Here is a 14,165-nt window from a genome sequence, read left to right on the forward strand (position 1 = left end):
CCCCCACCCTCTCTCTCTAACCCCCGCGTCCGTGTTCCCTCTCTCTCTCTCTCTCTTGACCCCCTCCTCTTGCACACTCCCTTCCATTACCCACCCTTGGCTGGCCACGCCCTTCGGTCACGATGACCATTCAACGTTGTGATGAAATAACTATTCATTTCATCTAATGTTTACACATTTCTTCGGGTAAGTACATGGCTGGAAACTGACGAGAGGGGCGTACACACACACACACACACACACACACACACACGTGGTCATAGCTTTCTAAGAGAGAAAGCAGAGAGGTCAGGTGGTGCCTCTCCGGGCTGGGCGAGGGTAACAGTAGGTAGGGGGCGTCCCTCAGGGGCCCCAGTGTTAGGAACCACTGCTATTTCTGGTCTACGCAAATGGCCCGCCAGACGGATATGTAAATCACATCAGAATACGTTTACTGGCGATGCCAAGATTGGGAATAGCAGTAAGAAGAGACACGGAATGTGTAAAGTGTTGAACACGGACCTATACGAAATGATTAGAAAAAAATATGTAAATAAGATCTTAAGCATGGCATTGTTGATGTATTCTCTGTCCTTAGCATCTGTGAAATGAGGAAGTTGGTGAAGGATGTAAAATAGTCTCGACTGTGAATGCTAAATCGGAAAACAGGTGACAAGATTCAGTCTTTGAAGATAAGTTTGGAAGAAAAAAATATCACGTCACCTTTCATGGGCGAGGCCAGATATATCTTGGTCAGTGTCAGTATTGTTTTTAGACCGTCTGTAAAAGATATACACGACGCGCAGTCAACCCCAAAAGTTGAATATAATAAAACCGTTTGGTATCACGTTAGAAAACGACGCGAACCGCTGGGAATATAATGAAAACGGATCGAGTGGAATGAGTTCGAACAGGTGAATGGAAAGCCTTTGATCTGTCGTCACTGGAGATGAGAAGAAAAGTCCCCATGAGTTCCCAAGGGGAGGCCACATTCATTAGTTTTTGGAACTTAATTTGAACCCCAGGATAAGGGGAAGATAACAGGGAGATAACGAAAATGTCAGGAGGGGGACAGGATTGAGGGATCCCCAGCTACAACAAGAGGGGTCGAGACGTGTAGGAAAATCGAATGAAAAGAAAATGTGGAGTTGAGAGGTGGTGTGGCTCACGGATGTAAAGCTTCCATCTGTTTCTCACATGCAACTCTCGCGGGTCCTGGTTCGAATTCTGGGCCGGTGGCGGCTGGCTCACAGCCAGCCAACTCAACAGTCCATCCTCCTCCCTCTTTGGGGCTGGTCGATGAATGGGTACCTGGCGTAAGCCGGGATGTGTGTGTATGTATATATATAATGTTAAAGACTTGGTGCTTATATATATATATATATATATATATATATATATATATATATATATATATATATATATATATATATATATATATATATTCCTGTGAGTCCACGGGGAAAATGAAACACGATAAGTTCCCAAGTGCACTTTCGTGTCATAATCACATCATCAGAGGAGACACAAGAGAGAGATATAACAAGTCAGTTGACATACATCGAAGAGAGAGAGAGAGAGAGAGAGAGAGAGAGAGAGAGAGAGAGAGAGAGAGAGAGAGAGAGAGAGAGAGAGAGAGACGAACCCCTGACTCCACCCCAAGCCCCAAGCCTGACCCCCACACACAATTGCCGTTGGGAGTAAGTAACTATATTTAGCCGGCGAGTGTATACCTGGTGCACATAATGGCCGTCAGGGGGAGAGTTGGGGATGGGGGAAGGTTGGAGGGAGGGGGTGGTGGAGGAATGAATCTCTCCCTCTTCGTATGTAATTTAGAAGCCATTTCTAAACCCCGTCTCCTGTGATGGCAATTGCCATGGATCTGGGTATACTTATCGCGCAGCTGACTCGTATTGTATTGGTGGGAGGTGGTGCGTCGCATTCGAGGCGTGTGTCCGGAATGAGGGGTAGGTTTCCCCCAATTTATTTTGGAAATCTGGTCGTCGAAAATTGGTTGTGATTGATTTCCGTCGAGAAAAATAGGGTCGGGGACTGTGGCTGGCAAAAAAAAAATTGGCTGTGGTGATCTCGGCGGACAGGAATTGGCTATTTTGATTATGGCTGACAAAAATAGGTTGAGTGATTTGGGTTACCAAAATAAGATGAGGTTATTGTGATTGGCAAAGAATAGACTGAAGTGGTTGAGGCTGCCAATAGTAATGTGAGGTGTGTATGGTTGGCAAAAAATGGTTAAGATTAGGTTAAGGTAATTGTGGCTGCCAAAATACAAGCTGTGGTAACCAGAGCTTATCCGTCACTAATTGTGGTGATTTTGACTGCCAAAATATTTTCACTCGTGAGAATTGTGGGTCATCCAAAAAAAAAAAATGATTGTGGTAATTGTGGTTGCAAAAGAACAGATTGTGGTTGACTGTGGTCAATATGATTGTTGTGGTTGATTGTACGTAGTGTGGCCAACCAGTATTCTTGGTTGTGGTTGTGGTTGTTACATGCCTAACTTGAATCAAGTGAACTGTTCTCTGGTGGCATTCAGCTGTTCATTGGATTAAGTAGAGTGTTCACTCTTCTCCAAATTGTCAGATGAGAGTTCAGAACCTGTTCTCTTATGTTCGCAAAAATGTTCACACCGACTGTTCGTTGTTGTCATGGGTAGCGTTACTGAACATCTGTCTGGTGTCAGTCAGTGGCCGAGTGGTGTCAGTAAACCAGCCAAGTGGTGTCAGAAAAGGGTTGGCAGCAGCAAGGGGTGTCCCAGGTTGGCATTGCATGTTGTCGGTTTGAGAGGAGGTTAGGGTGGTGAGGAAGGGAGAGGGGATTAGGGTGGGGGATGGATGAAGGATTAGGGTGGGTAAGAAGGGTTGGGAGAAAGGGTGAGAGGGATTAGGGTAGGGAGGAAGGGTGAAGGATTTGGGTTGGGTAGGAAGTGTGAAGGATTTAGGGTGGGTAGGAAGGGTGAAGGATTCAGGGTGGGCAGGAAGGGTGAGAGGGATTAGGGTTGGGAGGAAGGGTGAGAGGGATTAGGGTGGGTAGGAAGGATGAGAGGGATTACGGCCGGGAGAAAGAGTGAGAGGGATTACGGTAGGGAGGAACGGAGACGCAGTCAGTCACGGGGATGGATGGGGTAGAGGGAGGGAGTCGTGTGAGAGTCGTGTCAGCAGCCTAGCTAATCGCGACCACACTAGCCGACCACACCAGCCGACCACACCAGCCGACCACACTAGCCGACCACACCAGCCGACCAGCCGACCAGCACAGCCAGTGGACAACTTTTTTTTTTTCAGTGGTGAAACGCGTGAGCCGAAGACTGGATTGGTAGGTTCTACCCTGCGTGTCATGGTGGTGGGGTCGGGGAGAGAAGTGCGTCCAGGAGTTGTGAGGGGTGCGAAGGGGGCATTCCTGGGTGCGTTCCCACCTGCTGCTGTGGTGGAGTGTGGTGAGGGGGTGTGTTGGGCAGTGGGTGGGTGGATATGGCGAGGGAGGGAGAGTGGGCTGCGTGGGGCTTGAGGGAGCGGATGGCAAGTGGGGAACTCAGTAAGGTAAGAGTGACAAGGGTGACCTATGGCTGTGGAGAGAGTATAGCAAGGCAGGGGTATAGCAAGGCAGGAGTATAGCAAGGCAGGGGTATAGCAAGACAGGGGTATAACAAGGCAGGGGGTATGGCAAGGTAGGAGTATAGCAAGGCAGGGGTATAGCAAGGCAGGGGTATAGCAAGGCAGGAGTAAGCAAGACAGGGGTATAGCAAGGAAGGGGTGTAGCAAGGCAGGAGTATAGCAAGGCAGGAGTATAGCAAGACAGGGGTATAGCAAGGGACAATAAGAACCAGAGAGGGGGGTAAGGTGAAGGGGGTGAGTATAGCCAGAGAGGAGTATGGCAGGATGAAAAAAAACATGTACCATGAATGACATGTGACAATGGTAGAATATGGCAAAAGGGAAGTATGACAAGAAAGTGGCAGGAGAGGGGTATGGCAAGGGAGGGGTGTGGCAGAGGAGGGGTGTGGCAGGGGAGGGGTGTGGCAGAGGAGGGGTATGGCAGGGTTGGGGTGTGGCAGAAGGGGGTAAGGGATGAACGGGAGCAACATTGGAATGTCTTGAATGTTTTATTTATTGCCAGCCCGTCAGTTTAGCTTTTCTTTTTACTGTGTTATCTAACTCCTAACCCTGATGTAGACCTTCGTTTCTCTGACTAGAGCTTTCCATATATATATATATATATATATATATATATATATATATATATATATATATATATATATATATATATATATAAAGGAGAGATACCAACAAAATACACCAGTGTACAAGACGCCAGCTAAAACACAGCATCACATACCTCAGTTAGCAAATGCACAACACTAAAAATTAACGTCTCGTGACTGTATGGCATTAATACAACGTCCAGCTCGGCTGGAGAATGGTGGCAGAAACCCCCCGTGAGGCCGGAAAGCACGAGCATAGCCCAGTCTATGACGGGGCAAAAAAAAGAGCACGAAAAAGCGGATGAGAGTGTACCCCGGACAGCACGAAAACAGCCCATTGTGTGACGGGAAAGCACGAAATGTCGAACCAATAGTGGCCGGATGGAGTGAAAGCAGGCGGGAAAGCATGGGAATATACCGCCCTGTTGTCCGATGGAAGGGGAGCAGACCGCTGCACGACCTGGAAGAGGACGAAGCAAATGCCTCAGGGACAGGAAGGGGAAATAAGGAGACAATGTAGAACGCAGGAGGAGGAGAAGCAAGTACGTGGCCCGCCGCGCCCTCCCGGGATGGTGGTCACCCTCCGCGCGCCCCTCCACCGTGTCCCCGGGCGCCCTCACCTCCAGCGGTTAGTGACCCAAGGACGAAAGACAATCGCGTCTCCGGCGGGCAGACTGCCCTGCGATGTCCTTGGCCCGGCGCAGAGAGAAAGAAGGAAACATCAAGAACATGAGGGTGTTGCTGACTGGGAACCTGATCTTCGGGTAAAAGTGGTTCTTTTTCGTCCTGCCTGCCCCTCCTCCTCCTCCTCCTTCTCCTTCTCCTTCTCCTTCTCCATCTCCTCCTCCTTCCTCTTCTCCTCCTCCTCCCAGCCCTACTGCTGCGTCTCCCCTGCTGCTATCGTTGCTGTGACCCCAGCAGGTCCATGAGTGTTGCTTAGTGGTGACCCAGTACGCCACTAGGTCATGTTCCAGTGTGTGTGGTGACTCAGTACGCCACTAGGTCATGTTCTACTGTGTGTGTGGTGACTCAGTACGCCACTAGGTCATTTTCCAGTGCGTGTGTGGTGACCCAGTACGCCACTGGATCATTTTCCAGTGCGTGTGGTGGTGACCCAGTACGCCATTAGGTCATATTCCAGTGTGTGTGTGTGTGTGGTGACTCAGTACGCCACTGGTTCATTTTCCAGTGCGTGTGTGGTGGTGACCCAGTACGCCACTGGGTCAAAGTTGTCAGAGTGCGTGTGTGGTGACCCAGTACGCCACTGGGTCAAAGTTGTCAGGGTGCGTGCGTGGTGACCCATAAAACAGTTAGGTCCAGCAGGGAGGTTCGTTGGTGACCCGGTAAGACGGCCGGTCCGCTCAGACTCCCCCCCCCCCCCCCAGAGGGCAGGGAGGGCTGGGGGGCGGGGGGGGGGGTGTCAGTCATGGAAGCCTGCCAACAGGAGCGACGCGTCAGAACACCGCGCCCCAGCCTGCCGGTCAACCACGGTGGCTACCACCACAACACCAGGAGGTCCTACCACCACCAGCACCAAGGGGTACCTACCACCACAACACCAGGGGTACCTACCACCACCAGCACCAAGGAGGTCCTACCACCACCAGCACCAAGGAGGTCCTACCACCACCAGCACCAAGGAGGTCCTACCACCACCAGCACCAAGGGGTACCTACCACCACCAGCACCAAGGAGGTCCTACCACCACCAGCACCAAGGAGGTCCTACCACCACCAGCACCAAGGAGGTCCTACCACCACCAGCACCAAGGAGGTCCTACCACCACCAGCACCAAGGAGGTCCTACCACCACCAGCACCAGGAGGTCCTACCACAACACCAGGGGTACCTACCACCAGCACCAAGGGTACCTACCACCATCGGCACCAAGGGGTACCTGAGACCAGAGTACATGAGAGGAAGTACCTACTCACGAGTACCTACGACGGCAGTAGCCAAGGAGTACCTCACCTACGACGAGAGTACCCGAGGGGAAGTACCTACAACAGCAGTAGCCAAGGTGTACCTCACCTACGAGTACCTACCACCAGAATGGTTTCCTTTTCTGCCGCCATGAAAGCAGTATATCATAGGCTCAGAGTTCCCCTCCCTCACTCCTCCCTCCGGCGCAGCGCATGACCACATACCCGAGCGAGTTGACGTCGCCTCGAGTTACCCACAGTGATGTCCACCTTCGTGGTCAGCTGGTAGGAATGATGTCAGGGTCAAGCAAGACGGGGGAAGATACCCAGCACTGACATCATCATCATCATCTCACACACACACGGACCAGAATGATTTGAAGAAGCTTTCGTGCCATGGATGCACATTGTCTATCTATCTATCTATCTATCTGCCCATCTATCTATTCATCTGTCTATCTGTCTGTCTATCTATATATCCATGCCTGTCTATCAACCTACCATCTATCTATCTCTCATCTGTCTATCTATCATCTATCTATCAATTATATCTATCTATCTATCTGTATATCCATGGCCTGTCTATCTGCCTATCTATCCATCTGTCTATCTATCTACCTACCATCTATCTGTCTATCGTCTATATATCTATCATCTATCTATCTATCAATAAGTATCCATGGCAGGAGCTGGGCGGCTGGAAATCTTCCTCTCGCGTACTACTTTCGAAAACAAGGAACAGTGGAAAGAGCCAAAAGAGGATCTTTTATTCTCTAATGCTCTGTCATCTGTTCTGGACGCTACCTCGCTCATGCACGTAATAACAACGAAAGGATATAGGTATATATATATATATATATATATATATATATATATATATATATATATATATATATATATATATATGGATGTGTGTGTGTGTGTGTGTGTGTGTATAGTTTCTACGTCTACCGTCCACACGTCTAGTGGTACATGATGACGTCTTAGTTCTCTTAACCTACATATGTATATAAATACACACTCTCTCTCTCTCTCTCTCTCTCTCTCTCTCTCTCTCTCTCTCTCTCTCTCTCTCTCTCTCTCTCTCTCTCTCATATCCACCGTGGACATGATCACTGTGGGAGCCGCCTCCAGCACGCCACGCTGAGTCCCTCCCTAACGCCATACACACACACACACACACACACACACACACACACACATACACACACACACAGACACACACACACACACACACATATATATCACGACAGCATGAAGGCAAAATATGACTGAGATTCATATGGCTGGTCCCAGAGGTCTGTGTGCCTCTCCGTACGTCATGATGGTCCGTTATGTACACCTCCTGGTTGTGGTCTTATAACGAAGGACGTTGTGTTGGTGTGTTCCGAGAGTGTAGTGTACAGTGGTGGAGAGGGTGTGTGAGGGTGTGTGTCGTCGCCATCCCTATCCAGGGGGTGTGGGAGGGAAGGCTTGGTCGTGGTTGTAGGCTGGAGTGTGTGAGAGTCTGTTAAGGGGAGAGAGGGTCACTGTACGACCCTTGGGTTGTTTAATGACGATCGCTGCACACGACGGTACGACCAGTGAGTAGAGTGTGACGGTCATTAAGCTAGGCCAGTACGACCCCCTCAACGTTCGAGCCCGAGGCACGACCCACTGTACGTACCCACTTGGGGACGCGCGACGGTGCTGCTTTACGGCTCGTAACGAAGTGGTTATGGGGTCGTACCGCCGCCCTGTGGTTAAGCCGGTGCCTACCGCTGGGTTTGGGAAAGCTCGGCTATATAAAGAAAAAAAAAAAAAGAGAAGCTGTTCGAGCTGGAGACAGCTGGCTGGCTCACTCCCCTCCTCCTCCTCCTCCTCCTCCAGTGGGTCACTCACAAAAATGCTCATAAAAACTTGATTTGTTAACTTTTTTTTTTTCTCTCTCTCACTGTGCCTCATTTCTTCGCCTCCTGCAAAACTTTCTTTTTATACAGTGTATGTCGAACCCGGATGTTGCCCTGGGCAAGAGCGCCGGGCGAACGCTCTCTGCCTGTCATATGACACGGTGAGGTGTTCTGTACTCGGCTTATGACACATGGCGTATACGACACGGTGAGGTGTTCTTGCGTCAGCACTTGGCATATGACACTTATGTGACACTGTGGGTGTTCTACGTCAGCATTATGTGGCAGTTGACACGAGGATTGACACGATGGGGTGTTACGCCACCACTAGTACATGATACATGACACCTGTCATATGCCACAGTGAGGTGTTCCACATCACCTGGCGTATGACAGATGCGTATAATGTAATGGAAGATACATTCTGTTGCGTCGCCGAACATATGGAAAGCATCAGGTTTTTTTATGGCTGCCCCTACACACACAGACACACAGACACACACATACACACACACACACACACACACACACACACACACACACACACACACACACACACACACACACACAAATACACAAACACACAATACATTGTCTTGCACCGTTGAACACATGGAAAGCATCAAGTGTTATGGCATTCCCCGAGACACACACAGACACACACACACACACAGACACACACACACACACACACACACACACACACACACACACACACACACAGTCCACCTATGTTGACACTGTTGGGTTGAAGACAGTGAGAGGAGGTGATGGGAGGAGGAAGGGACGGAGGGAGATGAAATGTAACACAGGGAAGGGAGTGTGGCTGCGGAAGGCAATGGAAAGTGTCATAAAAGAGGAAAGGGAAAGACAGGGGAGGACAGAGGAAGAGATAAGATACAGCGAAAAAGGGCAAGATACGGGTGGAAAAGACAATGATACAGAGACATATGAAGATGATACAGGACTTGTTATGGCTTCATAGCCACAACAAGAGTACAACCAGAGGTGAAATATAACACGGGTCTGTGTAGTCTGTTGTTCACAGAACTGGGAAACGTTATCTGTATTATGTACTAGTAAACACAAAGATGTTTTATCTAGATCACTGGTATTATAAAGGCACAGGTTGACTGAACCAGGGGATGAACACCTGCGGCACCTAATAACACCTGCAACAACGCTTAACACCCACAACACCAACACCTGTAGCAGTACTAACACCTGTAATAACAGGAACATGTATAGTACAACCAGCAACACCAGCGGTATACGAACACCTGTAGCATCAGGAAACACCTGTCACAACGCTAATACCTGTAGCAAGACTTACAACACCTGAAAAAAACATACCTTTAAACACCAATAACAACATTGCTGTCAATGCAACGGTTCTAACATCTGCAACCGTAACAGTACATCCAGCATCAACACCTGCAATAGCAGTAACACCTGCCCCAGCAATAACACCAGCACACACACACACACACACACTTTCACCAGCACTAACACCCGTCATTAGTATTGGTATCAGTCTCCGTGAACACCTGTTGGTGGAACGCCATTTTTAACGTCGACAGATGTTATCACAGCGGTGCTGGGTCACCACACCCTCCCCCTCCCCCCCTCCAAACAGGTGGTGACACACGTACACTCACAGGTAGATAGCTGGTCCTCCTCCTGGAGCGACCGTAAAGCCAGCTGTGTGTGTGTGTGTGTGTGTGTGTGTGTGTGTGTGTGTGTGTGGCTGCAACAGCGTCGCATGTAGTTCGAAGTGTGGAGGGGACATCGAAGTGGAGTTCTGGCTCTTGGTTTCTCTGTCCTGCTCAGCGTGGAGGGGACATCGAAGTGGAGTTCTGCTTTTTGGTTCCTCCGTCCTGCTCAGTGTCGAGGGGACATCGAAGTGGAGTTCTGGCTCATGGTTCCTCCTCCTTCCTGCTCAATGTGGAGGGGACATCGAAGTGGAGTTCTGGGTCTTGGTTCCTCCGTCCTGCTCAGTGTGGAGGGGGACATCGAAGTGGAGTTCTGGCTCTTGGTTCCTCCGTCCTGTCCAGTGTGGAGGGGACATCGAAGTGGAGTTCTGCTTTTTGGTACCTCCGTCCTGCTCAGTGTGAAGGAGACGCTGAAGGAGAGTTTTGCCTGTTGGTTCCTCTGTGCCTCCCAGACACGAGGATTGTGGATGGAGACGGGAGAAGAAAAAGTCATCCGTTCTCCTCTATACTCATCCACTTTGTCATCCATAGTGTCAAATGTGTGTGAGAAATCACCACTATTTTCACCCCTAATGTCATGTGTATGCGACAGACCACCACTATTGTCACCCCTAGTATCATGCCTGTGACAGACCACCAGCCCGAAGCCATTGTGAAAGGTGTAAACAAGTCACCGGTATGTGACCCACCCCCTCCTATTGTTGGAGGTAAACAGGTCGCCCTATGCATCGCAAGCGGAGCCCTCCTCCTCACCACACCAGCCATCCATCCCTTCATGCTTCTTTCATCACGAGATGTAGTGGCTGGCCGCTGACCACCACGTCTCCCGTCACCTCCCTCACCCTTGAGAGACTTCCAGTTTACTTCTGTCACTCTCGAGTGACAGAATGAACGAGAAAAAAGAAAGATTAGGAAGAAGTCTGGATCAAATAAGGGATGAACGAGAAACGAGAGAGATCGGACGAGAGGAAGGAAGAGATGGACGATAGGCGAGAGAATTCAAACGAAGGAAGGAAGGAAGGAATGAATGAAGGAAGGGAGACACGACAAACGAGAGAGATCAGACGAACGAAGGAAGAGATGAACGAGAAACGAGAGATATCAAACAAGCTAAGAAAGACATGAACGAGAAACGAGAGAGAGAGAGATCAAACGAAGGAAGGAAGAGAGAAACAAGAAACGAGAGATCTAACGAACGAATGAAGAGAAAAACGACAAACGACAGAGATCAAACAAGCTGAGGAAGAGATCAACGACAAACAAGAGAGATCAGAGAAAAAATAAGAGAGAAATGAAAGAAAAACAAAGAAAGAGAGATAGATAGATAGATAAATAGATAGATGGATAGATAGATAGAGAGAGAGAGAGAGAGAGAGAGAGAGAGAGAGAGATCAAACGAGTTGAGAAAGAGATTCATCGCACCCGAGGGAGATCAGACAAACCAGAGAGAGAGAGAGAGAGAGAGAGAGAGAGAGAGAGAGAGAGAGAGAGAGACCAAACCAGTCACAGAGGAGACGAACGACAATGGAGGTCAAAAAGACAAGAGAAAAGGTTAAACAGGCCAGAAATGAGGCCAGGCTCTGAGATCAGCTTCCCAGAAGGCACGGCAACGCGGGGAGTGTGTGTGTGTGTGTGTGTGTGTGTGAGCCAGGTACCTCGCGTCGCCACCAAGGGGGGGTCAACGCACTCTCCAAGCTGGAGAGTGCGTTCTCACACCATTGTGACGTCAGAGGGGGTCACTACGCATCACTGGTGACTTCACAGGGGGGAGGGGGGAAGGAGGACTTCGCTCGCGTGCACACGCACACACACACGCGCACACGCACCCATGATAACTGAAAAGGGAGTCAAGTGTACACCAGGCAATGACGTGGGCCTGGGGTCACCACAGTGGTGATGTCAGTGGGGGAGGAGGGGATCATGACACACCGCCACTGGAGTGAGGGAGGGAGGTGGGCACCACTGGACATCAAGCGCCGTCAGGGGAGGTCAACACACACACACACACACACACACACACACACACACACACACACCGATGATAAGGTCACTGTACTCTCGCGATGACGTCAAGTGACGAGGTTGCAAGGATCATAAACACGACCTGGTTGATGATGATGATGATGATGTCAGATGACGTCACCGTACAAGCCATGACGTCTGGGGGGGAGCCACACACACACACACACGTGAGTGATAGCATCAGATGGCATCAGCATTAGAATCTTAACGCGTATAGGTCAGACCTCTGAGTCCAGCTGGAGCTGGGAGGTAAGGCTGGCTTTGACCAATACATCATCACCAACACATCCCTCTTTGGTTGTGTTTTGAGGACATAAACAGCCACAGAAACAGAGCATATTCGTCGCATGGTAAAGATGAGGGTCAGCAGCCCTTCCTATTGCATTCATAAGAGGACCTAACATAACGCCTTGGGGGATGCCGCTCTTGCTTTCGTGCTGTACACGTCGACCAGCCACCGTTAACGCCCAGGGACTTGATGTAAGGCATACCCAGGTGCCCGGGTGAATCATAAGCCAACAGCGCTGTGAACCTTACTAGAGGATGGATGATATGATGGCCTCGCTTGTAGGTGAGTTTGGGTTTTTAAAAACCGTTTTAGCCGTCGGTTTTGTGATACATCCTCATTCATGAGGTACAGACGGTAAAAAACTTCGACCACGATGGTAAGGGAAAAGCAGAGAAAGATAACTCGTAAGAGAGATAGAAAGATAGATAGATAGATAGATAGATAGATAGAGAGAGAGAGAGAGAGAGAGAGAGAGAGAGAGAGAGAGAGAGAGAGAGAGAGAGAGAGAGAGGTGATAATGTCCGTGAGGGAATCGGCAAACCCTACAAGGCCCTCCCCTCCCCCATACGACCAAAACCCACCGCCGTCCGCGACCCGTGTCTTTCTAAAACGTTTTCTGTTCTGATGCCGTCTACCTCCTCAAAGGTTGAGCTGCGGCGGAAGAGCATCCCATCCTGACAGAAGTATCCACGACGGCGGGCCCCTCAGCTCATGGCAGCTGGTCGTCAACACTACTGGCACTAAGTGGCCTCAGATGAGACCTTCACAACACGGTCGGTCTGGCACTCGACGAACTCCCGCCACATGCAGAGGTGCCGACATCCGCAGGTACGCGGCACGAGAGCACTACAGTATCCATTTTTTCCTTCTTGAGAATCGAGGTCGCTGGTGGGTGAGCGCGGGGTGGGTCATTGCGCGACCGTGAGGACAGCCGCCGGTTGGCTGAAGCGGGCAGCAGCAGCAGCGGAGGTGGTGGTGGTGTGGTAGAGGGGGACGCGCGCCCCAGCAATCACTACCGTTAACTTACCTTGCTGAGAGTCATGGCGCCGGGAGATGCCAACACACTGCAGCGGGCCTTCCTTCCAGGTGGTATTACGATCTCCGGCCGGGTGTGTGTGCGTGTGTCTCTCTCTGTGTCTCTGTGTCTGTGTGTGTATACTTCGACCACTTCGACCGCGTCGACGGGAGTTCCTTCTCGATCGCGAGGGCAGTGTTTTCCACGGAGCGTCCAGCGGAGAGGTACGATCGCGACGGCCGCAGAGGACTGACAACGGGAGCCGGGGAGCTCTCTCTGGGGCCTGATGCCACTCTCGCGAAAGTAAAAGTCGGTCGGACAGTGCCTGGGCAGGGGAAGGGGGCCCCGGGTTGCGGAGGGAGGGACGGTTACAAGGGGGGAGGGAAGAAAAACGAGAAGGAGGAGGAGGAGAGAAGGAGGAGGGGCAGGAGGAGGAGGAGGAGGACTTTCAACCACGGCAGATCCGGGCAGTCACTGGTTGCTCCTCTTCCAGAACTAATATGTCGGCTGCAAGAACTCATGTTCTCTGGTCGACCTCCCTCCCGCTGTATCCACTGATCCACAAGCAGGTCGACCTCCCTCCCGCTGTATCCACTGATCCACAAGCAGGTCGACCTCCCTCCCGCTGTATCCACTGATCCACAAGCAGGTCGACCTCCCTCCCGCTGTATCCACTGGTCCACAGTTAGTTCGATCTCCCACTGTCGTCTCTAGTTCACTGTTAGGTCGACCTCCCACTCTATACACTAGTTCACGAGCAGGTCGACCTCCCACTGTATTCACTGGTTTACAAACAGGTCGACCACCCACTGTACCCACTCCCTCAGCAGCCGGGAGCTGTTTACAAATCTGTTTAGACACCGAGTCTGCACTGCGATGCTGACCCACCCTCACTCGTGACCCACGTTCCAATGTACTCTCCCAGCCACTCTCACTGGTAACCTACTAGCTAGTATACTCTCCCAGCCACTCTCACTGGTGGTCCGCGACCTGATATATATACTCTCCCAGCCGCTCACACCAACGGGCCCGCGGTTAGCTCTCCCACTTACTCTCACTGACGACCCACATGTCTACTCTCCTGCCCACTCTCATTGGCGAACCACGGCCTCTCCCACT

General features: G+C 50.6%; 1 protein-coding gene across 1 annotated transcript in view; it reads right to left on the reverse strand.

Moving 5' to 3' along the window:
- The window catches only part of LOC139746945 (uncharacterized), a 42,895-nt gene extending 29,575 nt beyond the window's left edge, over positions 1-13,320 (reverse strand). Inside the window, exon 1 of the mRNA XM_071658640.1 lies at positions 13,059-13,320. Coding sequence (XP_071514741.1) covers positions 13,059-13,073 — 15 coding nt within the window. The 5' untranslated portion in view covers positions 13,074-13,320. The remainder of the gene's footprint in view (positions 1-13,058) is intronic.
- Positions 13,321-14,165: the final 845 nt, after the last annotated feature.

The sequence above is a fragment of the Panulirus ornatus genome, chromosome 66, assembly GCF_036320965.1.
Source record: "Panulirus ornatus isolate Po-2019 chromosome 66, ASM3632096v1, whole genome shotgun sequence".
NCBI lineage: Eukaryota > Metazoa > Arthropoda > Malacostraca > Decapoda > Palinuridae > Panulirus > Panulirus ornatus.